The sequence below is a fragment of the Argiope bruennichi genome, chromosome X2 (assembly GCF_947563725.1).
Source record: "Argiope bruennichi chromosome X2, qqArgBrue1.1, whole genome shotgun sequence".
Taxonomy (NCBI): Eukaryota; Metazoa; Arthropoda; class Arachnida; order Araneae; family Araneidae; genus Argiope; species Argiope bruennichi.
Window position 1 is genome coordinate 89,475,325 of NC_079163.1, and position 27,110 is coordinate 89,502,434.

At 29.6% G+C, this 27,110-nt stretch overlaps 1 protein-coding gene across 2 annotated transcripts in view; it reads left to right on the plus strand.

The window, feature by feature from the left end:
• LOC129961045 (integrin alpha-9-like) overlaps positions 1-27,110 on the plus strand; it is a 75,781-nt gene that overhangs the window by 36,894 nt on the left and 11,777 nt on the right. For both annotated transcript variants that reach the window (XM_056074842.1, XM_056074843.1), the window contains exons 2-16: positions 7,070-7,197; positions 7,959-8,074; positions 12,784-12,910; positions 13,526-13,602; positions 14,048-14,096; positions 14,256-14,366; positions 15,368-15,453; positions 20,898-20,969; positions 22,398-22,541; positions 22,810-22,912; positions 23,362-23,453; positions 24,254-24,344; positions 24,774-24,819; positions 24,932-25,089; positions 26,388-26,548. In XM_056074842.1, the coding sequence (XP_055930817.1) occupies positions 7,070-7,197; positions 7,959-8,074; positions 12,784-12,910; positions 13,526-13,602; positions 14,048-14,096; positions 14,256-14,366; positions 15,368-15,453; positions 20,898-20,969; positions 22,398-22,541; positions 22,810-22,912; positions 23,362-23,453; positions 24,254-24,344; positions 24,774-24,819; positions 24,932-25,089; positions 26,388-26,548 (1,561 nt within the window). The remainder of the gene's footprint in view (positions 1-7,069; positions 7,198-7,958; positions 8,075-12,783; positions 12,911-13,525; positions 13,603-14,047; positions 14,097-14,255; positions 14,367-15,367; positions 15,454-20,897; positions 20,970-22,397; positions 22,542-22,809; positions 22,913-23,361; positions 23,454-24,253; positions 24,345-24,773; positions 24,820-24,931; positions 25,090-26,387; positions 26,549-27,110) is intronic.

Consider the following 27,110-nt stretch of genomic DNA (forward strand, 5'->3'; position numbering starts at 1 on the left):
AATTTTTACTTTCAAATTTTAAAGAATTGGAAAATTTTAAAGGGAAAATATATTATTTTTTCATGTCCAAAAGGTATAAATAGCTGTCTTGTTTGCTCTTTGTGTCTCTGTATCTTACCTAACTCTGCATTAAATTTCATTATGAACTTTTTGTTCATTAAAATTTTCTTCACTATTCCCAATTCAGCTGATGTTTCTAGCTGTCAAAGCATAAATTATAGAAAAAATCATAAATTTGTGATAAGCCATAACATATAGTATGCACAAAGATCCAAGTGGGGGGAGAGTGGAAAATAAATTAGTTTTTATAAAGAGTACTTGAAAGTCACTTAGAACACATAATACTGATTGTTCAATTTAAATATATATAAAGAAATTCAATATTTTAAACTAGATAATTATTTCTTAAAGGAATATTTGTCTATATATATAATATAATTAGCACTTAAGAAAATGCAAGGAATTATCAAAATTTAGATCTTTCTCTCTCTCTACATATATATATATATATAATATAGGAATGGCATTTAAAAATGTATTCAGATCTACTATGCAAACATGTAGCATATAGAAAAATAATTACACTGAAAAATTTTTAATGTACTTTCAAGTGATGAAGAAAGTGTTTTGCATATAATTCATTTACTCTTTTTATATTTTTTATTACCATAGACAATAAATTCCAGTTTGGTATAGTTAAGGAACTAATTGCTTGTTGGAGATTAAAATTAAAGCATGAAAATAAAAATATATCATCAAAAGAACATTTTAAACTGAACTGAAAACTTAATGTATTAATTGGAAATTAATGATACCTTATTGCACATAAAGCATTGCATTTTATTTTAAGCTAACAAATTACATCAACACAAGCATTAGACAATACCAAAGGCGTTACAAAAGCATCAACTTAAAACTAACAGGAACCAAAAAGCATGCAAACAAACAAAACTTTGGCGAGCTAACATTTAAAACATTGACAAACTTTAAGAGCATTAAAATTGAAGGAAAGATACTTAAACACAAGTTGCAACAGTACACCAACATAAAAGAATGAAACAAAATGCTGAATAATTAAACAGTGTTCAATTTAAATATATCTTTAAAATATTGAAGAAATATGTGCAAATCAATAAAAGGAAAATTCCAAAATAAAATAAGGCAATCTTTATATAAAAATGTTGAGATTCTTAAGCACCTTGCAAAATATTTTAAGTACCAAGGAGTTTAACTGCACATTAGGAACACTTTTAGAATAAATAATTGTAGCTTAGTTTTGTTATTCATTTACTATGAAAATAGATTTTGACAATTTATAATTTGATATTTAATATTGAACTAATCATACAATTATTTAGACTGAATTACTTATCTTTCTTCTCCTTAAAATTATAGCATATTTGCTAGCAAATGTAGAATACAAATTATTTATAATCTTTGCTTTTTTACCCAAACTTTCAACAAATATATATTTTTTTAATGCTAAAAAAAAAAGATTGCTTTTATTATAAAAACTTAGTAAAATGTTTAATTTTTTTTTTTTTTTTGTATAAGTTGATATCTAGTGAAATTTCCTAATGAATGCGATTTGACTGATTCTGTTAACAGACTTAATAAGAACATGAGCTGAATGCATATATTAAATTACTAAGACTTGTATAAACAAGGAAATTGTAAAGAGTATTTTCCAAACATTCAAGAATTTCTTAATAGATAAATTTTTTAATAATAAGAATTTTATATTGTGAAATTACTAAATTAGTAATCATTATTAATATTGAAAGAGAATGAATCTTTTTTGGAATTAGCATGCATAGGATTAACAAGTTATTGAAATATTTTGCAGTATATAAGTACACATACGAGACAATATAACACCAAATAAAAATTGAATGAAATGAAAAACTTTTGAATGAACATTTCAGCGTAAATATTTCAAGCATCTAGTGTCTTTGTGCATTTTATAACATTTAACAGAGCAGAAACGAATACCACATTGAATACAAGTATAGGGAGCTGTAAATCCACAGACATTACAGTAATGTTTTTCTGGGTATTTGGACGGAGGAACCCGAGCTGTAAAATAACTTTCATTCTCATCACCCTCTTTCTCTATCCTTTCAAGTTCTTCTTCCTCAAGTTCTTCAAATGTTAAATTCTTGTTCCATCGCGTTCCAACTTTTCGCGTTTCAACTTTTCTCAATGGTTTGCCACCATGACCGCGACCACGGCCGCGACCGCGACCCTTTCTCTTTCCTCTGGTTTCTTCGTTGCCCTCACTATCATCATCAGTTGAGATTTCATTATAAGTTTGTTGTTTGGTTAGATTACCCTTCCTTTTTGGTTGGATTCTCTCACCATCTGGATCCTCAACATGGTTGTCTTGGAGAAGAGGAATCAAAGCTTTTACTTTAGCACGAAACCAAATTTCACTAAGGTCCTCACTCTGATTTCTTGAGCTTCTGGGCTCTCTGGGGTTTGAGCTGCTGCTCTCCATCCAATTTTTTGAGCTGCTGCTCGTTTCTCCCTTTTCTGCCCAACTTGAGCTTCTGGGTTCTCTCTTTTTTGCCCAAATTTTTGACTTTCTAACCCACTCCTTGCTAGCCCAATCCTTTCCTGCCCAAATTCTTGAGGTACTAGGTTCTCCCTTTTCTGCCCAACTTCTTGAGGTGCTAGGTTCTCCCTTTTCTGCCCAACTTCTTGAGGTGCTTGGTTCTCCCTTTTCTGCCCAACTTCTCGAGGTGCTAGGTTCTCCCTTTTCTGTCCAACTTCTCGAGGTGCTAGGTTCTCCCTTTTCTGTCCAACTTCTCGAGGTGCTAGGTTCTCCCTTTTCTGTCCAACTTCTCGAGGTGCTAGGATCTCCCTTTTCTGTCCAACTCGAGGTACTAGGTTCTTCATTTACTGCCTCATTTTTTGAGCTACTGGGTTCTTCATTTTCTACCCTGTTTCCTGAACTACTGGGTTCTCCCTTTTCTGCCATTCTTAAAACTTTGTTGATAGAAAACACCCCTAGAAAGTAGTAAATTTAGTTAAGTTTTGTGATATTTTTCCTTTTCTTAATAGATGTACTTTTTCAGTGATGGTGAGAAAACAAGATCCACCTTTTAATTACAGTCTATAGGAAAATTTAAGCATTTTACAGCAGGAATTTTGATGAAGAAAAAGGAAAGTCATTTTTTTCACCCTCCAAGTAATTTGATGAGAAGATCTTTGATCTCTATTGGGGTTATTTTTCTTATTTTCTCTTGGAATCCTAGAGCAATTCTATCCATCTTACTAAGGATGCCTGATTTGGAATGGGAAGTAAAATTCTAATGATTTGCTGAACTATATCTACATTACTCAAGAAAGGGTTATTTAAAATAGGGTCTTGTAATGTCTTTACAGATCCTTTTTTCAATAATAAATAAAAATAAAGCAGTAAAATGTTTTATTGTGATGAATTAAAAAGAATGAAAAAGTATTTGAAAGCTCAACCTTAGTGTTTAAAATAGAATTATTTGGCCTATTTGACCATATTAAAATAGAGGAAAGTGGGGAATTTATGTTAAATTACTGAATTTTTTTTCATTATATTAAATACTTTTCACCACACCTAAATATATTGATAATTTTGAATTGTATTTCCATCTCATTTCATTCATTCAGCTGTAGTTTTTTTTAGTCTTATCAATAAGACTTTTAAACTAAAACAGTTCATGTTTTCAAATCTATTTCGAGGTGAAAAAATATTTACCGAAATGATAAATTTTTAAAGGTAGTATTTTCTAGTTTTGGGTATAGTGTGACTTTTAAAGAAATACACTAAGAATTCAAAAGTACAATACTTCTAGCTAGGTATCTTTAATAATAATAATATCTTTATTTTATCAAATGTGCAATTGTCAAATACAAAACAAAGTTTACCTATGTATAATTTTATTTGATATCTACTGATGATACTTCTGATTTGATATCTATTATCTTTTAACACTCTTTAATAATCATAATGTGATAAAATGATATGTAATTGTTCAATTTTATATTTCATTATGTGTACAAAATTAAATTATTACAGGAGTTTATAGTAACTGGAGTTGAACGATATGTTGAAAGGTAGGAAATGTATCATTATTTATGTAGATAAACCTGAATATAATCTAAATGGATTTTAAAATGCTTGAATAGAATTTAGTATAATACAAAAATAATTGATATTCTTGCATTTGAACTTTTATTAATCATAAGTGATAATAAAAGCTAAAAATAAAAATTATCTAAGTTTATGAAGCTTTTTCTATAACCCAAAGATATGTAGAGAAGATTATGTCATTCAATTTTAAATGTTTGAGTTGTCAATAACTACAGACAGGCTGGAAGAATTTCTTTTTCATATGAAAATAAGTGCCAAGTGCAAATATGTAAAATCAAATGACTGATTATGAAAGCTTTTCTTATTTAATAAGTTTGTAGAAAATTGTAATTTAAGAAAAGTTTATTAAAATAAAAATCTAGTGCTTTTTATTTTGACTTTCACCACAACTTTATAAATAAAGTATGCATAGTTTCATAACATTTCACATCTGTAAACTAAAAATCTTAATTAGAAAGCACATCTTTGAAATATAGCTTCTGTTACAAAAACTTAAAACTCTATAGTAAAATTTTTAATCATAAATGGTCAAAATTACAAAATTTTCTATTCTGAAATCAAAAAAGAAAGAACACTTTTACTAATTTAGAAAATTGCTTATAGAAGATAATTATTACAAGAATTTTTAACATATTGTTTTTTACACACTACAATATTTTTTATTGTTCAGTATCAAACCTTGAATTGCAAACTTAGAAATTCAGTGATTATGAAAATGTTTTAAACCATTCAAAATAGATATATTTAACTAGTTCATTTGTTAGATTCTTAATCAATATGTAACAAAAATAATTAAATTCAATTGTGATTGAAGACAGAGTCAATTTTTTTTAACTTCTAGGAGCAATACAGAAAAATATGCACACATATATAATTTGTAAACATCTTTCATAGTGAAAATGTAGATTGTCTGAAACATAAGGGATTTTCTGAGCTGACAGTTATTAGTTCATCAGATCACTGGCAATATCCTTGATTATATTTTATGAGATGAGAATCTTTCCCTTTTTTACATTAAACTTTCATTTTAATTACAAAAATTGTTTAGTAAAATCTTTATTACTATAAAGTATTTCTTTTTAAAAAAAATAACCAATTTTTTTATTTAAATTATTTACAAATTTATTTTATGCTTTAAAGGTAGTTGTGTGAAATTTCATAGGAATCCTACAGTTTCCATCAACCCAATCACAAAACAATAATGAACTAAAATTTAAGTTGTAATAAATTAGGTAATTTTGTTTCTGTAAAACTTAAAAGGTATTTTTAAGTTAAAGGTATTATTATATATAAAAGAAACTCCACTTTTCAATAGTTCCACTTGTATATCATAAGTTTTCTAATTGAAACAGAAAGTGTTGATAGTTAAAATTTGGTGCCCATTTCATAAGTGATAATCTCATTATAAATCCATACATTAGAAAAATAAACGTTAAGAAAAATATTTTCAACTTTCCCATTACTAATGAGATTTTACATCATCTTTAATTTAATAGCATATTTAACTATACGGCAAGATTTTGAAACATACACAGCTGGAGATTATTATTTTCAGTTTTCCGCATTCATTGTAGATATACTGTAAGCTTTCGTTTTCACTTTCGCGAGGATTACTATTTTTTCAATTCCTCAAATAAAGTTCGACTGTTAACGAAATAATTAAGAAATTTTCATATGATGAATTCATTTCATATAAACTCTTAAATTTTTCGAAGAATTATTGTTAGATTCCGAACAATCATCCGAACAGAATTTCATTAGAAATCTAATATGTAACCGGAGGAAAATTTTCACCAGAAATAAAATACTATTATCACAGTATCTACAGTGCAGTGTTTGAATAACCTAATCAAATTAATTAAACAATTATTAATACTTACGAAATGAATACGATACAAGAAACAATGAATTTTCAAATAACTGTCAAATTTCCGGTGTTCAAATCAGCTGTTGGAATTGTGAAATGAAGTTGAGTTGTTTCATGCACCTGCATAAATTAAAAGCCGGAAATGATATCAGCTGATCGTCTTTTCTTCTTTGCATTTTTTTTTTTTGACTTTTTATTCAAGCAAAGTTATTTCTTATAATTTTTGTATTTAACATGTAAAGTTAGCTTGAAGTAAACCTTCATCACCTATTTTTATCAACACCGAATTTAATTATCGAGGATTTATCCTGAGGGCATTATGTTTGGAGATCTATGGATCTGGCCTGCAAATATGGATATCCTTGTTCTTGGTATTGTTCTTAATATCTACTATTTCGTTATTATTAATATTTAAGTTTGAATAGTCATTAATATAAAAGCAGGCGTAATTTTTTAAATTATTGTTAGCATTGGAATTAAAACTTATAAGTTCATATTTTATGATGATTAAAATTGACTGTATTTTTGTAGGGTTATGTATTTATATCTTTGGCGTTTACGCATTTGACTGAAATGTTAGCATCAATTTTCGAATAACATAAATACAATATTACAACATCTAAAAGACCATATTCTGTAGTCTCAAAGCATTTCAGAGAATTTAAACTTCCCGAAAAAAGTTTATATGGCTTACGGTCGTTTTTTTTTTTTTTTTTTTTTTACTTGTTACTGTTCTATAAATGTAAAACGAAAAACGAATTCTTTGTTGCATATATTTTGCTGCTTATGTCTTAAACTAGATATTAGTAGAAACGTTTACTTAACGCAAAGTAGTTTTTAAACGCTCTTCAACATGAATGCTTTGTACATATTTGCACGAATTGTGTGACGTAATATTGTTGGTATACAAAGAAATAAATTTCTAGAAAGTGGTTTTTAAAAAAATATGCATCTTGCATAATAAAAGTATTTGGAAAGTAAGGAAGGAATTATTCTTCTTTTTGTTTTATCTGTAGTGTGATAATTTGATATATCGAAACATCGACTTAACTTTTCTTTATATATTCCAGGGCTCTTGTTGGTGCTCCTCGTGCGAATTCGTCTGTGCTAATAGATCAACTCTATCAACCTGGTGTTCTATATCAATGTGAAATATCGAAGAATCGAGAATGCCGGGAAGTAGTTTTGGACAAAAAAGGTAAGTTGAGCCTATATTCAGGCATCTGGTTTTTTTTTTCTTTTTAATGATATTCCTTGTGCCAATGCATTTTAATAATTTGAGCAATTTGTCATCGCATTGTTGCTTCGGAGAGAGAAGGGGGAAAAAATCTATTATCAGACTCAGAATGTCGCTATCTTTTATTCAGTCATATGTTCTAAAAGCAATTTAAATTAGACTTATATCTCTATTTTTCACTCGTATTGCATGCGATGTGGAACTTTGTTCTCTTACGGAGCAAAATCATAGAAAAGAAATAAAAAAAGATAAAGGTTACATTTTTCTGAATTTGCTAAATATCATCGTAAAAAAATTCTACATTATCCTTGATATTACATTTTTAAAGTTGAGAATGCGTAATTTAAATGTAATGTTATGCATTTGTGAAGGTTTGATTAGATCTAAGTATTTTCAGTTTGTTTTCGGACCAGAAAGTTGTAGCTTATCCACCTCCCCCCTCCCTTCAGTATCATAAAACCTCGTAACTGAGATCTTCAGCTAGTTAGCTTACATTTATTTTCAATAATAGTTCTAATTTTTCGTTATTCGAGTGAAGTGTTATCGTTTCATTATTAAAATTGAGTTTTAAAAACATTATACCTTTAAAACAAAAGTTACTATGTGGGGAGGATTAATCTGCTTCTTTATATTAAATATTAAGCTTGCTATAATTCTAATTATGTATAAGAATAATTTTTTTCAATGTTTGCGATTTTTTAACTTTAATTATTTTATTCTAGGCAACACTCAAACAGACAACAGGAATAGTGAGTTTTCTTATTATGATAAGAAAGATGGTATGTGGCTTGGTGTCAGCTTAGATGTTCTTCAGAATTCTGCTCGAAACGATATAGTAGTAAGATTTTTTTTTTTTTTTTTTTTTTTTTTTTTTGTAATGGTTCAGTTCTTAAGGTATCCCACTAGTTTCGGAGAAGAATTAGAAAAAAATAATTAAAAAAAATCTTTTTATGGTGTGAAGTAACCGTAAAGGTTCATGAAGGGAATATATATATATATATATATATATATATATATATATATATATAATATGTAATGTTTGTAGGTATAATGATTTATCTTAAATTAATTTAAATCCTAATTAATTTCTTAATTATTATCTTAAATTAGCTGTTGTGACTTAATTCTAAAATTTTCTCTTGTTTCCTGATTCAAATCCCTATTTTTATTTAATTCTTTCCAACACGCGTTCTACGGCATTTTTTAAAATATACCTTAGATTCCCTTTCCTAAGTCAACAATTGTCAAAGAAATCCCTATCAGAATTTCTCAGTAAAATTAGCGAAGGGAAAGATTTCTGTCACTTTTACTTTTGTGTAGCGATGTAGGCAGACACGTTGTCTAATCGTTCTTCCCCGAGTACAAAGTTCTCCGAGTTGAAGTTGGCGTTAATGATTTTTTTTGTTGCCAAAATCGCTTTATGTTTCGTATTGAAAGTGGCTGTGGAACATGATTAAATATAGCTATTTTAAAATCTGTGGTTTATTACATCCTCACAGGTATTGCAGGTCACATTTCATAAAATTTTATTGAATTGATTGAGATTATTTTGAGATTATAAATCAAATCATAAGTTTTCCGTTCCAATCATAGCGAAATAGTCATTCCTCTGAAAATCCGTTTAAAAACTGTACTTGCACATTTTCATTTAAATACTCTAGAAAAAATGCCGTTTCTCTGCTTTCTTAACAGACTTGCCCAAAATAAGCAAACTGTGGCTGGATAAGTAGAAAGTTGAAATGAACATTTCAAGTGGTATTTTTGGAGAATATTCCAGTTAAAATATTCACTTTCGGTTGAAAATATCATTATTTCTAGTTTCATTTTTATATATTGTGTATTAAACAGCTATATTGTGTATTAAACAGCTATTCAATTTTACATATATTAAAAACACTCTTTTAGAATCTATGAAGTTTGAATTTCATTTTTAGATTATTAAAAAATTTCGAACTTTTCAGAAAAAAGAACTTTTACAACATAATCGGATAACTTCATATTGAAAATAGCTTATTGTTTGGAAGAAATATGGGTTGGTAAAAAGCCACGGAAAAGTTCCGTATATGTTATACATTAATGAATGATGATAATTTTTTAATCCTCCATACAGCTGCATACATACAGTGAACTCACGGATATTGCAGGGAATACGCTTTGCGTTATAGAAAATCGCATTATATGCGCCATGCATTTTCGGATTAATTTATACTCGTTCTAACATGTTAATTGTAATTGCATTTGTTAATTATGAGTTGTCACTTTTTTTTTTAAAAAGCTGTCTAAAAAAAAGTGAAACTAAAACTAAAAGAACTATGTGAAAGCATTAAATCTTGCGCGTAATAATGAGGCATTTTTTTTTTTTTTTACTTTAGCATACGAATTCATTGTTTTACGGAAGAGAACAATATGCTATTTCACTGTACACTCGGATGATAAGTCATTGGGTACGTCCTAATAACTTGTCGGACCTCCTTTTTTCCGGCGAAATGCAGCAATTCGACGTAGCATGGGTTCAACAAGTCGTTGGAAGTTCCCTGCAGAAATATTGAATCGTGCTTCCTCTAGACGTCCATAATCGCGAAAGTGTGCCGGTGCAGGATTTTGTGCATGAACTGATCTTTCGATTAGGACCCATAAATGTGTATGGAATTCATGCTGTTTGATCTAAGTGGCCTTTAAATGGAATTGTCCAGAATGTTCAAACCAATTGCGAACAGTTGTGACCCGGTGACATGCCGTATTATCATCCATAAAAATTCCATCATTGTTTGGGTACATGAAGTCCATGAGTGATTGCAAGTGGTCTCCAAATATCTGAACATGACTCAACATAATCATTTCCATTCAATGATCGTTTGAGTTGGATCAGTGGACCTTGTCAATTTCATGTTAAAAACAGCCCACACCATTCTGGAGCCACCACCTGTTTGCATAGTGCCTTGTTGAAAACTTGAACTCATGGCTTCGTGGGATCTGCGCCGCTCTCGAACCCTACCATTAGCTCTTACCAACTGTAATCGTGACTCATATGTCGTACCCAGGCGGTACCCAGGTACCTATACTAAGGTTACCCTGACGCATTCCAATCGTCTAGGGCCCAATCGATATAGTCATGAGCCCAGGAGAGACGTTGCAGCCGATGTCATACTGTTAGTGAAGACACAAGTTGGTCTTCTACTACCATAGCCAATAAAAGCCAAATATCGCCACGCTGTCCTAATGGATACGTCCGTTGCTGGTTCTACATTAATTCCTGCGGTTATTTCATACAGTGTTAATTGTCTGTTAACACTGACAGTTCTATGCATACGTCGCTGGTCTAGGTCATTAAGTGCAGGCGGTCAGCCATTTCGTTATACATGGGGGAGGTTATGCCTGAAATTAGGTATTCTCAGCATACCCTTGGCATTGTGGATCGCGGAATACTGAATTCCTTAAAGAGTTCTGGAATGGAATGTCTGATGCATCTAGCTTCAGCTATCATTCTGCGTTCAAAATCTGTTAATTCCCATCATGCGGCCATAATCACGTCGGAAACCTTTTCACATGAATCACTTGAATACAAATGAAAGCCTGCCAACGCACTTATACATTTTGTATACGATACTACTATTCTCTGTATATTGCTATCCCATGACTTTTATCACCTCAATGTATATTGTTTGCGGAATCGAATTTATCTGTTAAAAAGATGAGTACTTTGGGAAACCTTACCTTAACTGAATTGAAAAAATTATTTGGATAAAATGCTTCGCTTTTATTTAAAAATATCTACTTTGGAGGAGAGAGAGAAAAAAAGATTACAAGGGTATAAAGCTATACTCTGTTTCACCCTAACTTGGCAGTAGTGTATATTCTAGGCATGCCGAATTACGGTCGTTGTCAGGGGAACTGGGTTACTTTAAAGTACAAAGTTACTAGAAATGCAGATCGTTGGCGAAACTTTATCTCGCAAATTTTTCGCCAAATAGTAAATATTTATTTACTTTATTATATTATTACTTTATCGGAGAATTAATTGTTTCCTTATTTTTTCCATATTATTGATACATTATTTTAATAAATCATTAAAGTTATTTCATATCGTTTCTCCAAAGAAAACACTAAATCTTTCAATATTCTGTAAAGCGTAGTTCAGCTAATGTTTTTCGAAAAGATATCTGTATCATCGTTCACATCTTTTAAAACTTTATCTAATGTTGGAATCTCATTTCTACGAAAAAATGCATGGATTTTTCGTCGAATACAGGATAATGTAAAATCATCATATTTTACAAGACCTGAATGTTTGCCTACTGAGCCTGGGCGCTTCTTTCCAGGAGTACTTAGAGGACTGGATCCTTTATTTCTTTTTTTCAAAAGGAGAAACTGTTCATTGCGAAACACCCGTAAGGTGCGAAACTTTATCAATTTGATTGATAGAATCTTGAGGGTTTTCTCGAAGTCGAGAATAAACATTTATGTTTCTGCATGCTGCACTTTTTGTTGATTTCACTCGTCTTGAAGGTGTGCACAGCGTAGTCGGTGATAACACTTTCTCTTTTTCAGGCATTTTAGAAGTGAATAGAAATGACGAATCGAATAAATATTCAACAATCAAAACTAATAGCTACTAATGTGATTAATAGTATCAAAAATATCAGCTGGTAAAAAAGCGTGAATTAAAAACTACGAAAGATGATAATGGTTGCGAACTGAATGAAGCTGAGTTGTCGGAGACGTAAAAGGAAAGCGCGCCAAATATTTGACCTTGAAGACCGGTTCTAGCCAAAGTGGAATTCATTATGTCAATCTTTTAGTTTTATTCGTTCGCTTTATTGACAAAATACTTAACAGATAAGCACTTCTAATTTGAGAATAATTTTAAATACATACTGATAAAAAGGATTTCTGTAATTAATGATATTATTTGATAAATTTCTGCGCATTTTAACTATTTTAAAGTCAGAATTGATGGGGAACTTTTTCCCAACGCGGAGCGTCACATTTTCTACCCTTTACAATACTGCCAAGTTAGGGTGAAACAGAGTATAGTTATTGTTGTGTGGCTAATTTTAGGCATTATATTTGCCATAAAATTTAGTATCATGGTTGAAAATGTTTATGCCCTTATTACAAACATTTTTGTTCATAAATCTAGAATGTGACTCACGCTGTTCTTCCTAATTTCTTGAATCCTACTTTGCTAGTAAAGTTCATTTTACAATAGTAGAATCTATTTCATGCTCTGAGAAGAAATTTTATCTGCTTTTCTTACAATTCATAATATTTTTTGCAATAGTGATAAAAAATTTATATTAAATAATTCAATCTATTGTAGCTATAATTATGATGATCGGTTACTACGTTATATGCGAAAGTATACCTAGAAATTCTGATATCTAGAACTATTGCATTTTATTATATGATTTGTAAAAAAGGGACTTTTCTACTTAGCTGTTTCGAAATGTGCAACATTCTAAATATTCAGTCTTTCATATTGATAATTTGACCATGGATCGTCATATAAAGATCTCTCTTTTTTAATGTTTAACCTTTTTTTTTTAGACTTGCGGTCATCTGTGGAAAAATCAGTTCTATAAACAGCATTACTTAGCAAATGGAGCCTGTTATGTCATCAATGGTGATTTGGATCCAAATCATGTTTCAAAACTTGTGCCATTTGTAGAAAAATGTAAGAATCTTATTATTGGAATTTTTAAAATTTAAAATTAAAATCAATAGATTTACTTGAATTCTTGTCTTTATAAGTATTCCACAATGAGTGCGTAGTGAGGGAATCTTTAGCATTTAATTCAAAAGCTAATGTGGTAAATTCTATGCTTCTATTATAAATTTATGCTGAATGTAACAATTAACATTGTGATAGAAATTTTTAAGCAAAAATAAGTAAATCATGCATTATGATTAGTTATTTAATGTCTTTTAGTGTTCTGTTCTGGTTTTTACGCCTTAATTCAAAATTGAGTGGACATGATTAATAATGAAGTGGCACACTTTTCTTTGCAAATATATAGATATTCTAGAATTTTATAGTCTTACATTTTACACTATATTTAGCCCTATTTTTGACTTAATAATAATGCATGAACATTTTCAAGTATTCAGAGAATACAATCAAGAACTTATTAAAAGAAGTGAATGGAATCAATCCATTTTAAAGTTATTGATTCTTGGTTCAAATATTTACAAATTTAGTTATTGGTTGATATTTGTAATATAATTTCCAGTGCTAAATTGGTTGCTTTTAATATCTAAAATTATTTAATCAAGTCGATTTGTTTTATAGCTAAACAAGCTATCATTCCTCCTGGAATTTATAAATATGCATTTGGACAAGTTGGAACATCTGCTGCCTTTTCTGAGGTATACCAATTTTTTTTTTATCATTAGGGCTGGATATATTTATTCAAGTATCTATGTGTTTGATAATTCTTTATCTGATTAAATCTTTTTTATCTGAAGGCATTGCTTAGAAAATTAAATTATTCTTCACTTTATTTTGTATTTCATATGTACCAATACAGTTTTATTTTGATGTTTATTGATACTTTTACTTTACTTTGATACTTTACTTTACTATGATACTTTATTTTAAAAAGTTTTATTTTATGATGTTGAGAGCTAACTATTTTTGTATAAAGACAAATGTATATATACTCTATAATGCTCTATTATAAGGCTTCGGAAGAAAAAAAGTCATATGGCAAAGTATTCCCCCTCCCTTCCAGTTTATTTTCTTGCTGTGATTGATTATTGATTGAATTGGAAATCTGGATATTCATCTCTCTTAATGATTTAAACTTTTCAGGATGGAAAATACTTGCTTCTTGGTGCTCCAGGCTACTATGATTGGACAGGTAAGGTTCTGTTAATCAAGATTTTAATGACATGATCTAAAATTATAATAAATTGTTTTCAATTTTTATATAATTAACGAAATGTATTAAAATCTGTATTTCATCTTTCTAACAGTTCATTTGTGTCAAAAGACTAACGTGGAAAATATTGTATTTCAGGTACGGTAGTCAGTTATGCTTTGGATCCTGATAGAGAATTTCAAAATTATGCACGTCCTGCAGTTCCTTCACCTCCTACAGACCATAATGTGTCACCCGAGTCTTACATTGGTAAGGATTTTAAATCTGATGGATTCATCATTAAAGCTTATTCTAATGTCATCAAATTATATAATTTTTTCTAAAAGCCATCAATTGTCATATAGCAAAAACATATGATAAATTTAAACTCTTGTATGTTAAACATTTCAGGTTTTAAATTCGTGCTTTAAAAGTTTCATTAATGGGTGAAAAGCTAACTTACTCATTTTATAATATTTATATTATGTCAAAATAGAAACTATCGGTTGTATTTAAAAGTAATTTATACGAATAGTTTTATTTTAATTTATATAGTAATATTCACCCAATTGATTTCTTTTTGAAGATTCTTCCTTAGAGCCTGCTGGTATATTTTACTTAGTATATCATTTTTTTTTTATAGTTAACTGTGTGCTATCGCGACATAGTGTTACATTTTGTTTTATCTTGTAAACTTTGATACATGATTTCAAAATCATTTTTTGCTATGAATGAAGTCCTCCTCCCATTTTATGTAAAAGGACATGCAGGGAGTTGGGAATATCAGTGCAGAGGAATGAGTCTCGTAGTGAATCATTCTGCCATTCAGTATTTGAGTTTCTTACTTATCCTTCGGGCGAGAAAAAAGAAGCTAGTTTTAAAATAAACATGTGATTTGTGCTTCTTTGCCACCTTGGTTCTTTTGAATTCATGTTCTCACTGATCACATGATTCTTCGGAGCTCATGTGGAGCATGTGTTTGTTCGTGGAGAAAAAAAAAATTACAGTGCGAAATGATTGAAGCATCTGTGAAAGCTTTATTAATTTAATTTCGTTAAATTTAAATATAAAATGGATATTTTAAATATGGATAATATTGTGCATATAATGTATATTAAAAACTCTACTGCCTTAGTAGATTTAAGAAAGTCGGACACCACTGCTAATTTATATTGAAAGCCAATAATATAACGAACATACAAATATATAAAGAATATGAAATTTTGGAATTGTTGATTATCTTTATTCAAATAAAATTAAATTCTTTTTAGGTTACTCAATAACTTCGGGAAAATTCTATGACAATCTTGATTATGTGGCTGTTGGCGCTCCTAGAGATGGAGGTTTTCATGGTCGTGTAAGTATTACATGTCTTTGACTTATACAAATGTACTTGTTAATTTTTAGTTTAAAGTTACAAAGACTTAAAAAGCACAAGAAACGTCTACTTTTTAGATCCAGTAATTGATTTTGGAACCCAGATTTTGAGTTAAACCGAATTCGAAAACAGAATTTTATCCCATATTTAGCGAAATACGGAGATATTGTTCCACATGAAAGCAATTTCTTTAACCTAGTTATCTATAAAAAATAAAAGCGTTGTAAGTCACTGATTTTATTAGTTTTCTGAAAGCTTTTTGGATTTCAGCATTTCTTGATCTCGCATATAGAACAAAAGCAGGAAAACGTCTCTGGTGTAAATATAATTGCTATATACTTCATTTATGCTGTGATGCACATTCAGTTTCTTTGTTTTCTAAATGTTTGTAATGAACAATATGTAAAAAAAAAAATCTCAATTTTCGAGTTTAATGAAAGTTATTTTGGCCTATCTGAATTTGCCAACCTGCTCGTTCAGTGCAGTGGTAATATACGTAGAGCATACTGAAGATAAACATTTTTTGTGAAATGTGAAATACTCCCAGAGGCTTGCGACTGCGGGTCAAGGGAGTATTAATGCCTTGGGCACAAATTTTATTGGACGTCATCGGGATAAATTATTAATGCTGTTGTTACTTTTCAATAATCTCAGCATGGTTTTTGAAGACAGCACATTTATTTGACATAGAAAACGAAAAGAACACAGGTATTGACAATTACGCACACAGCATCTTGTTCGCGGGAGGAATGGTGCCGGAACGAAGCGCCAGAAACGTAGTCACACAGATATTCTTACGCGAGAAAAATAGTCCGCTCGCTTCATCCCAACACACCCCTCCTGCTAGTGACATTTTTCTTGCATTTATAATACACATAAAAATTAAATACACACAACAATACAAAAAATTATATGTACATACAAAAATTAAGAAATTAACGAAATATTTTTCACAGAATACTTCAGCTTTTCATCACTAACAGCTTTTGTAAGAAAATCTGCAATTAAACATTCTGTTTGAACATATTCTAATTTAATTACATTATCTTTCAACAAATCTTTCACAAAATGAAAACGTAAATTCATATGTCTTGATTTATTTGAAGACCTGGTGCACTTAATCCACTGAATTACTGCTTGACTATCTGAATTTAAGGTTACAGCATTATTTACAATTTGTTTACAGTTTAACTCAGTTAATAAGTTTACAGTCCAAATAATGTCTTTACATATTTCAGAAATAGCAAATAACTCAGCTTCACATGTTGACAGACTGACACTTTTTTGTTAATGACATTTCCATGAAATTAATGAATTACCTAATTTAATTACACCAACAGAAAAGGATTTGCCATTTTCTGCATTCCCCCAACTAGCATCAGAACTTGCATTAAGAAAACCAAACTTACTATCATGAAACAATTTTTTTATCTTTTGAACCCATTAAATATCTTAGTACTCTTTTAGCTAAATTATAGTGCCTTTTTTTTGGTTTATGATTAAATTGTGAGAATTATGTTTTTACAAATGATAAATCAGGCCGCGTTCTATTAGCTAAATATAAAAGTTCACCAATTAATTCTTGATACATCGTGATGTCAACCAGTTTATTTGTGGAAGGGAAACTCTTATCTTCTCCTTTTACAATTGGAGTTTTAACACTTTTACATTTTTTTAGATTATGTTTAACCAATAAGGATTCAATATATTCAAATTGACACAGACTAATACCATTTTCATGTTTTACAATTTCTATACCTAAAAATTTACCGGTTTTGTTCTCTTGTAATTCAAATATGCTTTTGATGCTATTTACAATATCTTGATACATTTCATCATTATTAGAAAAAATTGCTAAATCATCTACATACATACATAATATAAAAATATTTTTACCAACAGTTTTAATGAATACACAATTGTCAGAGGCCAGTTGCATCAATCCTAATTTTTCTAATTCACCTTTTATAGTCATATACCAGTTTCTACCAGATTGTGGTAAGCCATAGATACTCTTTTGCAATTTACAAACTTTTTGTCATCTCCAATTAATTTTTCATAAACAGGTGGAGGTAACATATAAACAGTTTCTTCAATATCACTATATAAATATGCAGTTTTAACATCAAAGAACTTAAAAAATAAATTTAATTTACATGCAAGTGCTATTAACATTCTGAAAGATTCGATGTTCACAACGGGTGAATAAGACTCGGAAAAATCTTTATTTTTTATTTGATTAAATCCTGCTGCTACAAGTCTCGCTTTATATTTTGTTTCACCAGAGTTATCTTGTTTTAAAGAATATACCCATTTACTTTTTATTAATTTTGTTTTTGCAGGCTTATTTACTATTTCCCAAACTTCATGTTCATTTAACGAATCCAATTCATTTTTCATTGCTCTTTCCCAGTTCTTCCAATCAGCACTATTTTTTGCCTCTAAGTATGTATTCGGAAGGTTATAAACTACATTAGCTGACATTTGTTTAGATTTGAGCCTTTCCGAACGTCTGACTGGAATCTGATTTACGATATTATTACTAATTGATTCAACATCTGGTGTTTCGTTTCCATCCCCTATAGCGGCGTCTGTCTGACGCGAAGTTCTACTATGGTATAGAATTGATGAATCACTATTCTCATCCTCTGCCGATTCATCAGGAATTTCGAAATTAGATATTTCACTTTTTGTTTTTTGATTTATCTCGTATGCCGCTGGAGAAGTTTCAAGCAGTGAATTAATATCCCAAGTTTCTGCTTTCGTTTTCCCCAAATACGTACTACCTTTTAAAGATTCATTGAATTTAACTGATCTCTCTTCTATTATTTTTCGGCTTTTGATGTCATAAATGCGATAACCCTTTCTTTCTCTAGCGTATCCTAGCATTATACCACGTTTCCCTGGAACTTCAAATTTATTTCTCATTACTTTCGGAACGTGAAAATAAGCCACACAGCCGAATTTTTTAAGATAATTTAATTTCGGTTTTCTACCTGTCCAAATTTCAAGGGGTATTTTTTCTTTTCCTTTACGTGGGGTTACATTAGACACTTGGGTGCTACAATTAATGGCTTCAGCCCAAAATTTTAATGGAAGCTCACTTTCATATAACAAAGATCTAGCCCTTTCTAAAAGAATGCGGTTCGCCCTTTCAGCTTTACCGTTACTTTCACTATTGCATGGAATAGTTTTTTCATGAAATATTCCTGAATTAGCAAGATAAGTGTCAAGTTGTTCATTTACAAATTCTAAGCCATTGTCAGTTCTTAATTTTTTGATTCTTTTATCGGTTAAATTTTCATATTTGGCTTTAAATTGCGAAAATATATTAAACACTTCATTTTTATTTTTTAAGAAATAAGTAAAATACATGCCAGAAAAATCATCCACCAATATCATGAAATATTTTGCGCCACCTAATGATTCAGGTTTAATAGGACCACACAGATCAGCATGAATCAATTCAAGAATTTCAGAACTTTGATTTACATCAATATTAGGATGAGTTTTTTTGGTTATCTTACTTATGTCACAAGTTTCACATCTAAAATCATTTATATCATTAATATCAATATAATCTTTCATTTTAAGCATATACTTAGGATTTAAATGACATAATTTGTAATGCCAAATCTCATAATTACTAGTGGATTGTTTAGAAAAATAACACTCTGAATTATACAATGGTTCCAAATATAATTCTAATCTATTGTTATTTTTAAATGCTTTAGTAACTAAATTATTATCTTTATCAAAAATCAACATACAATTATTATTCGATTTAATTTTACAACCCTTATCCATCAAACAAGTTACTGACAATAAATTATATCTTAGTTCAGGAACATAGCTAATATTAGTAATTGTTAAATTTCTAGGATTATTACTTACAGTTTTTGTTTTAACTGTTCCAATTCCCTCACACAAAATTTTAGAGTCTTTACCAGCTAAATAAATATCCCTTGTTTCAGGGATTATTTTTTCAAACCACATACTGTCTTTGGCCATATGACAAGAAGCTCCACTGTCCAGCAACCATATTTTATCACTTAGGCTTTCTTCTTGATGAGAAGTAGTAAACACATCGCTAACACTTCGTCGTTTTGTTGATTGATTGGCACGATGTTGTGCATTTCTCCTTTGATTATTTTCATTACATGGAGCACTTCTACTAGCATTTTTATTCCTGTAAAAACAGTCCTTGGCGATATGATTTGGGCGTCTGCAGATGCAACAGAGCCTTACACCAGAACTTTTGTTTTTTCTAGAATAAAATACTTCCGCACTGATTACTTCAGCGCGAGTACTCGTCGGCGAATAACAGGTATTTTCTTCTTCACGTAAAATTTCTAATATTTCGTGCATTGACTTGTCACGTTGGGTTTTGAGAATTTCTTGCACTTTAGAGAATTTTCCTTTTAGTCCGCGCACGGTATAATAAACGAGCTCCCTAGGTGCGACATCCAGTCCTAAAGAATTTTTGCATTTTCCTCTGCTGCGAACTGTAGGGCCTGTACATCTGACAATGATAACTTAATGTAAGCAACGGCGTCAGAATTTTTCTGGTTCCATTCTGTTGCATCTTTTTCACTTAGATTATCTGGTTTCACAGCGGATATAACAGAGTCCAATCTTTTCAAACTCAGCGCTGCCTGTATTTTCAATGCCCAAATGAAATAATTAGTTCCATTCAGCTCAGGGACATTTAATTTATCCATGCTGGAAATTTCGTTTTTAACAGTTTCGTTTCAGTCACACAGTTCACTTAGAAATTTAAACGAAACATTTACCACGAACCAGAACCACGGACTGCTACCAATTTGTTGTTACTTTTCAATAATCTCAGCATGGTTTTTGAAGACAGCACATTTATTGGACATAGAAAACGAAAAGAACACAGGTATTGACAATTACGCACACAGCATCTTGTTCGCGGGAGGAATGGTGCCGGAACGAAGCGCCAGAAACGTAGTCACACAGATATTCCTACGCGAGAAAAATAGTCCGCTCGCTTCATCCCAACAAATGCATTTATCGTGTTTTCTTAAAAAAGAAATGCATAGGGGCGGCATCTGTGTTTACTAAATCGCTGGTAACTATTAGGAGAAAAATTATACTTTGGCCTGGATGCCTTTTAACCTTACTGTCCCACTGAATATTCTGAGCGATGCTGTAAATCTATTGTTTTCAGGTTGTCAGTAAATTTTGTAATCTTGATTGTCTTAACTAAAGCATGGGAAATGTCCTTCATTTTTCTCGGAAATATTTCAATTTATGTTTTATTCATAAATGTAAATTTATATAACTTTTATGAAATATTAAGATTTGACATATTAAAATAAACGAAAGTTTCTGCATCTGAAATGTTTTCATGAGTATATGTGGCAAAATATAACAATATAATCTTTTATTTATATTAGGTCTACATATATGAAGCTGTGCAAAGCGGGGAGAAAAAATTGATCGTTACGCAGAAGAAGGAAGGAAGTCAGGTGAAATATTTATATAATTATTGCTTTGAAGATTCCTTTCCTGCTGTATTTTAGATTCAGACTTGTGATGGGCAAAATAATGAGATTTGAAAATGGTTGTAAATTCCTTCTTGCAGCTCATAATGTGGCATGCATGATATCAGTTGCCTTCAAATTATAAATAAATATTCGGCAACGCTTATTTCAAATTTTAAAGAATAATTTGCAGGTAAGGATCCATTCAGCGTTTTACTCTAATTTTTAAAGAGATGCTTTATTTGGTTTATTTAAGCCTTTCATGATAAAGGTATCAGATAGAAATAACCAACTTAATTTATAAATGTTATATTTCCACAACATCGTTTATTTCAAAAATTAATCAAACATTTATTTAAAATGAAATTTGTCCTTCCTGAAATAAATGATTCTGCCATAATATCTTACACAAAGCAAAGTAAACAGGGCCTGGTTATTAATCAAAGTAGGCAACTGCTTAAGAACTTTTAAGTTAAGGAGATATTCATACATTGTTTGTTTGCAGTGTTTTCAGGTAATTTAATTTTGTGCTTTCATTTGATCTAAGTGGGTCTTGTGGTCAATAATATCCAAATTAAAATAAAGTTTTTTTAAATTTCTAAAAAGTATCCCAATGATTTTTTCATCTTTTTTCAAATTAATTTGAATATCCAAATAGTTTTTTTGCAATTAGTTGACAGTGTCAAGTCTCCAGCTCTTGCAAACTTTGTATTTAAATATTCAGAAAGCATTAAATTTTTTATATTTTTTATTAATTTGCTTTAAATCACTTACAATTTCTTTATACTGAAACTCTGTTATTGCTAGATAAGATGCTATTAGAGTAGGTGATATAATACTATAATCAGTCAAGATCCATTTTACTAGTTAGTTTCTATTATACAATCATTTTGCTGATGTTCCAAGTGATCTTCACTGATTCAATTCTAAAGAAATAACATGTATTTCAGGGTTTAATGACTCAACTTGCATAATCCAATAAAGTTAATAATCATCTGAAGTATGTTTTAACCTATTAGTTTTAGACTGACTATTGTACCTTGAAAGTAGCTAAACAGATTTTGGAAAAAAAGTATTGTTTGACCACATCATCATAACTGAATTTTTAAGAACTATTTTTAATGGCAAATTGATAGATTGCAATATTAAACATTCTTCATTAAAAGAAAACATTACAGGTGAAATGGATATAAATTTTATCTTGCATTATGCATGTTGTTGAAATCCAAACACAGTATATACAATCACAAGATAAAAGCCTGATCTTGTACTTTTTAATTGATGTCGGATCATTGGAATTTATATTATTTTGTCCACCATGTAAAAATTTTTTTGGAAAGGGTTTTAGAATTTGAAATAACTGATTTCTAACTGAGCAATAACTAATATCTGATTCTTTTTTAATGTTTTCAGTTAGGTGAATATTTTGGAGCGAGTGTTCTTGGAGTGAATTTAAATGGAGATGAGTACACAGATTTGCTTGTTGGAGCGCCTTTATATTCTTCAGACTCTGGAGTTGATGAAGGAAAGGTTTATGTATACATAAGTAATGGAATGGTTAGTATTATTTAATATTTTTGACAAATATTATATGTACATCTTAATGTTATTTGCTAACTTCCAGGATTTTGGTGTATTTTATTGAGACACACTTTTTTTAGATGTATAAGAATAATCTACAAAGTTTTCTAAATGTTATAAACCGTGATAATTGATTTTAATAATGGAAATCCAGCTTCTAAAATAATGTTAATTGTCTGCGTGTGTGATCTATATTTAATATACAGATACAGTTTAGGTAAGAACTGGTTTTCATCCATTTCAGGGTCTACAAGAATTCGCTGAGTTATATGGCAAAAACAGATTCAATTCTCGTTTTGGCACTGCTCTTGCAAATCTTGGAGATTTAAATCAAGATGGTTTCAATGGTATGGCTCTTTTCAATAGGTTTTTCTTTTTCGATATAATTTATTCCTTTACTATAAATATAAATAAAAGATACACTCAATCTTTCTAGTATGATATCCAACCTTTTTAAGCAACAGTAATACTGAACTAAACCAATTCATATTCCGTGCATTGTTTAATGAATGAAATTAATGTTATTCTGTTGAAATTGCACTATTAGTATAATGTCAAATGTATTTCATATCGATAAATGCCATGTTTTGTTACACTGTCTGTTCCCTTTTTCTTAATCTTAATGAAGATACAATGAACGGTAAATCTATATATTTCTCGTTTTGGGGAAAAAAAAAAAAATCAAAATTTATCGCCAAATAACATCTGTTACTTTTAAAATTAGGAATTTTACAATAGCATTTTAGTCAATAAAAAATATTTATATAGTTAAAATTCTTCTGTTTATTCGATACAGATGTAGCCATTGGTGCACCTTATGAAGATGGAAATGGTGTTGTATACATTTATCATGGATCTCGCTCTGGAATGAATGTTCAATATGTCCAAGTATGCAAATTTATTATTTTATACCCTATTACATATATATATATAGGTGCTCTTTTTTAAGTATTACAATTGTAATACGATAGTTATAAGTACAAAAATGAAAAGTAAAATATAATCTATTATTTTAATCCAAATTTAACAATTACTGTGACATAGGTGGATAATTGCTTTTAAATTTTCAATGATAGGAATATTATATTGCATAATGTTACATTTTTGTGGAGGGGAATCCAAAGTTTTCACACAAGATTAAATGATATTTCTATTCCTATGAACATTGTTTCCTCTCAACTCTCTTTTAGTCATAAATAAATTTCCCTTGTCACTCCTTGCTTGCAATGATAATAGTAAGATCATTTATAAACTGATTAATAAGAAGTTGATAGTAAAATTATAATTTAATATATTTACTAATGGTGAAGTATTAAATTATTTTCACTGGAACTTTACCTAAGAATTAAACACTTGACATGAAAAAAATTATCTGTTTTGCAAACATTATATTTTTAACTTAAAAAAAAAAAAAAAAAAAAAAGACAAAGATAGTATGAGTAGTATATAGATTTATTTTTAAGAGCAAGACATTAATTTGCACTTTGCATTTGTTTCCAATCCTAAAGTACCAGTGCAAATTTTTGTAAAATTGCCCTGAAATGCATTTTTGTGCATTTTGCTCATTTAGTTACTTCAAAATTATAAACTTCTCATTGCATCATTCAAATGGTTATAAATGTCAACTTGGAATTCTTAATCAGTTTTTCAAAAACCATTCCATTGAAGTATTAATATATAATTTTCAGAGGATTGCAGCTGCTGATATAAATTCTGGCTTGTCTGGTTTTGGAATCCATATTTCTAGAGGCTTTGACATTGATAGCAATCAATATCCAGGTAAATTTAAGTGAAGGGTTAAGTATACTTTTTATATTTTCTATAGAACAATTCTTTCCAATATTCTGATTTATTCGATATTCCGTAATGATAATAATCCATTTTGCTGATTAAAAATGTCTTATATCTATTGAATAGTGAAATAAATGCTTTCGATAAAAAAAATTAATAAGAGAAAGATATTAAAATTTCTTCATTTGAAATGTGCTTCAAAATATGAAGAAATAATATCAAAAGATTTCAGAATAAAAATTTTACGTATAATTTTTTTATTTAATATTGTTAAGCAACTCAAGCAGATTTAAAATTATAGTTTCAGCCTGTATTGTAATTATTTTTTTTGATTACTTTTATAGCATCAAAATGTTATATAATGCATTTCAATATAGCTTCCTTTATTGGAACGATGATATATTTTTTCTTTTATAGATGTTCTAGTTGGAGCATATGCTTCATCGAATGCTGTGCTATTCAGGTACGTGAAAAACCTCTTTTTGTTTTGAAGGAATTATGGTAATGGACGTACTTTTTATAACAAATATGCATGCTATTTAATTATATTTATTCTTAAAATCGCATATTTACAGAACTCATCCTGTGATTCAGCTAGCGGCAAAAATTACCTTTTCACCAAAACAAATTAATACAAATGTGACAAACTGTAATTACCAAGGTCAAGATGTTCCATGTGTGAATGTGACAGCATGTTTGTGGTATGCTGGGAAGCATGTGCCCTTGCATTTAGGTAGGACTATTGCTAACTTTTTTGTTGACAAATAAATTGTGTCCGTGTAGTATTACCAATTTACTAATACAAATAAATTTCTTATTTTACATAAATGATTTCATATAAAATGTATTTTGGAAATAGCAAATTTCATGTGTAGTTCCTTACCTGTTTCAAATGAAAAATAACCGGCAGTGGTATAGTAGGGGATACTGAAAGAATACAGATGCTTGGGGCATTAGAAGATAAATGCACTAATGCATCTTAGGTTATGCCTGGCAGGATAAAACTTTATTATGTTTATGGTATATTTTAAAGCTTAATATGCTAAATGAAAAAATACTATACTCCATCATGATCTTTTTATTTGCTAAGTCACTAATGACGACTAAGCAAAATCAAAATTTTACCTTGGCCATTGCTTAACCTTTGTTGTGCCACTGCTTACCGATGCTGGAATGTCCTGAGATGCAAATTTTATTTAATATGGATTTGCAAAAAAATTACATAAATATGTTGCCAGCATAACTTTAGATTTTTATATATATATAATATAACCATTATGAATATAAACCCAAAGGAATTGGAATAGTAACATTATCATTAGGGTGCTTATTCGGAGTGATTAATTTAGTAAAGAGACAAAGTTCGCGTCAAATTTTTTTTCAGTAACAATGAGAGGGATTATCACTTCTAAATTATTTGCCATTTTTAATTGGATGACAATCAACTTTCAACTAGATGAAGTCGAATTTTAAATATTTTCCCGTCATCCTCTAGAAAGTATTGCTCTCCATACTTCAAGGAATAATGCATATTCATTAGTTTATTCCTTATCGAATATTTGTCCTTCAAGCCTGTGTGTTAAAGCTTGACAAGCTACTAAAATCGGCCCTTAGGAGAAAAAAAAAATCATTATTCATAGAATATGTTTTTATTTAAGATTTCATTTCATGTAGATGAAATGGTTCCAAGTAATAAATCGTTTTCAAAGAATGAATCTCAAAATACTGATTATTTGTTTAGTTTCAAACAGCATCAATTCTCGTCCCTCTTTTCTGATATGGAAATATGTTTATCATGGATAAAAATAGTTTAGTTTAAGCCAAGCTTATATAATACAAACCAAACTTAGAATAAATAAAAATTGCATGCCATCTCTCTTATCTCATGCTCATCAAAGTTATTGAAATTTAATTATCTAATATTTTTTTTTCCATATACAAATGATATATTCTCAAATAAAGAATTATTTTGCAAGCCTATAAAAATATTTTTGATTAATATAAATCAACTGAAATTTTTTTTTCTGTCAGAATTTCAACATACTATCTTTTTGGAACCTACAAACCAAGCTAATCTAATTCAACCCAGAGGATTTTTCCTTCATGAAGGGAAATCGGTGACTGTTATTCGACAGAAATCCAAATTGGATATTGGAATGGATTTTTGCATTATGGATGTTTTGTATATTCGTGTAAGTAAATTGATTAGCAGTTCATTATTTAAAGGACGAAATCCTTATATATCGGGGATTTTACTTGAATTTCTTATGAAGCCATTTATTTTCTGCAAGAATGGAAATGTGATGCTCTTGTCCTGTTTGTTTTTGTGAACAGAGATGTGATAAAGTTCATTTCATTTATTGCTCTGAAATCGCGTTTAAATGGTATTTTGCCTGCGTGTAGCAGTTAATTTTATAAATTAAAAATAATTAATTAATTTCAGTTGCATATTTCATTATATATATATCACAATATCAAAATCCCGATTTTAAACAATGCTAAAATTGCTGGTATTATAGTAATTAGTTATATACTTAACTTCCTGAAATAACTTGAACTAATCTTATGATGCGATTCGAACATTAATATATCGCATATTGTGAAAGTAATCTGCAGAATTCATTCCCCATTTCTTTCAATAACTTTTTAATTTAAGAATTTGAAATGCTTTGTATTTTACAATATATAAGATTTATTCAGATGTATCTTCATAGATTATGAAACTTGCTAAATTATTAAACCTTTCCCAGTTTT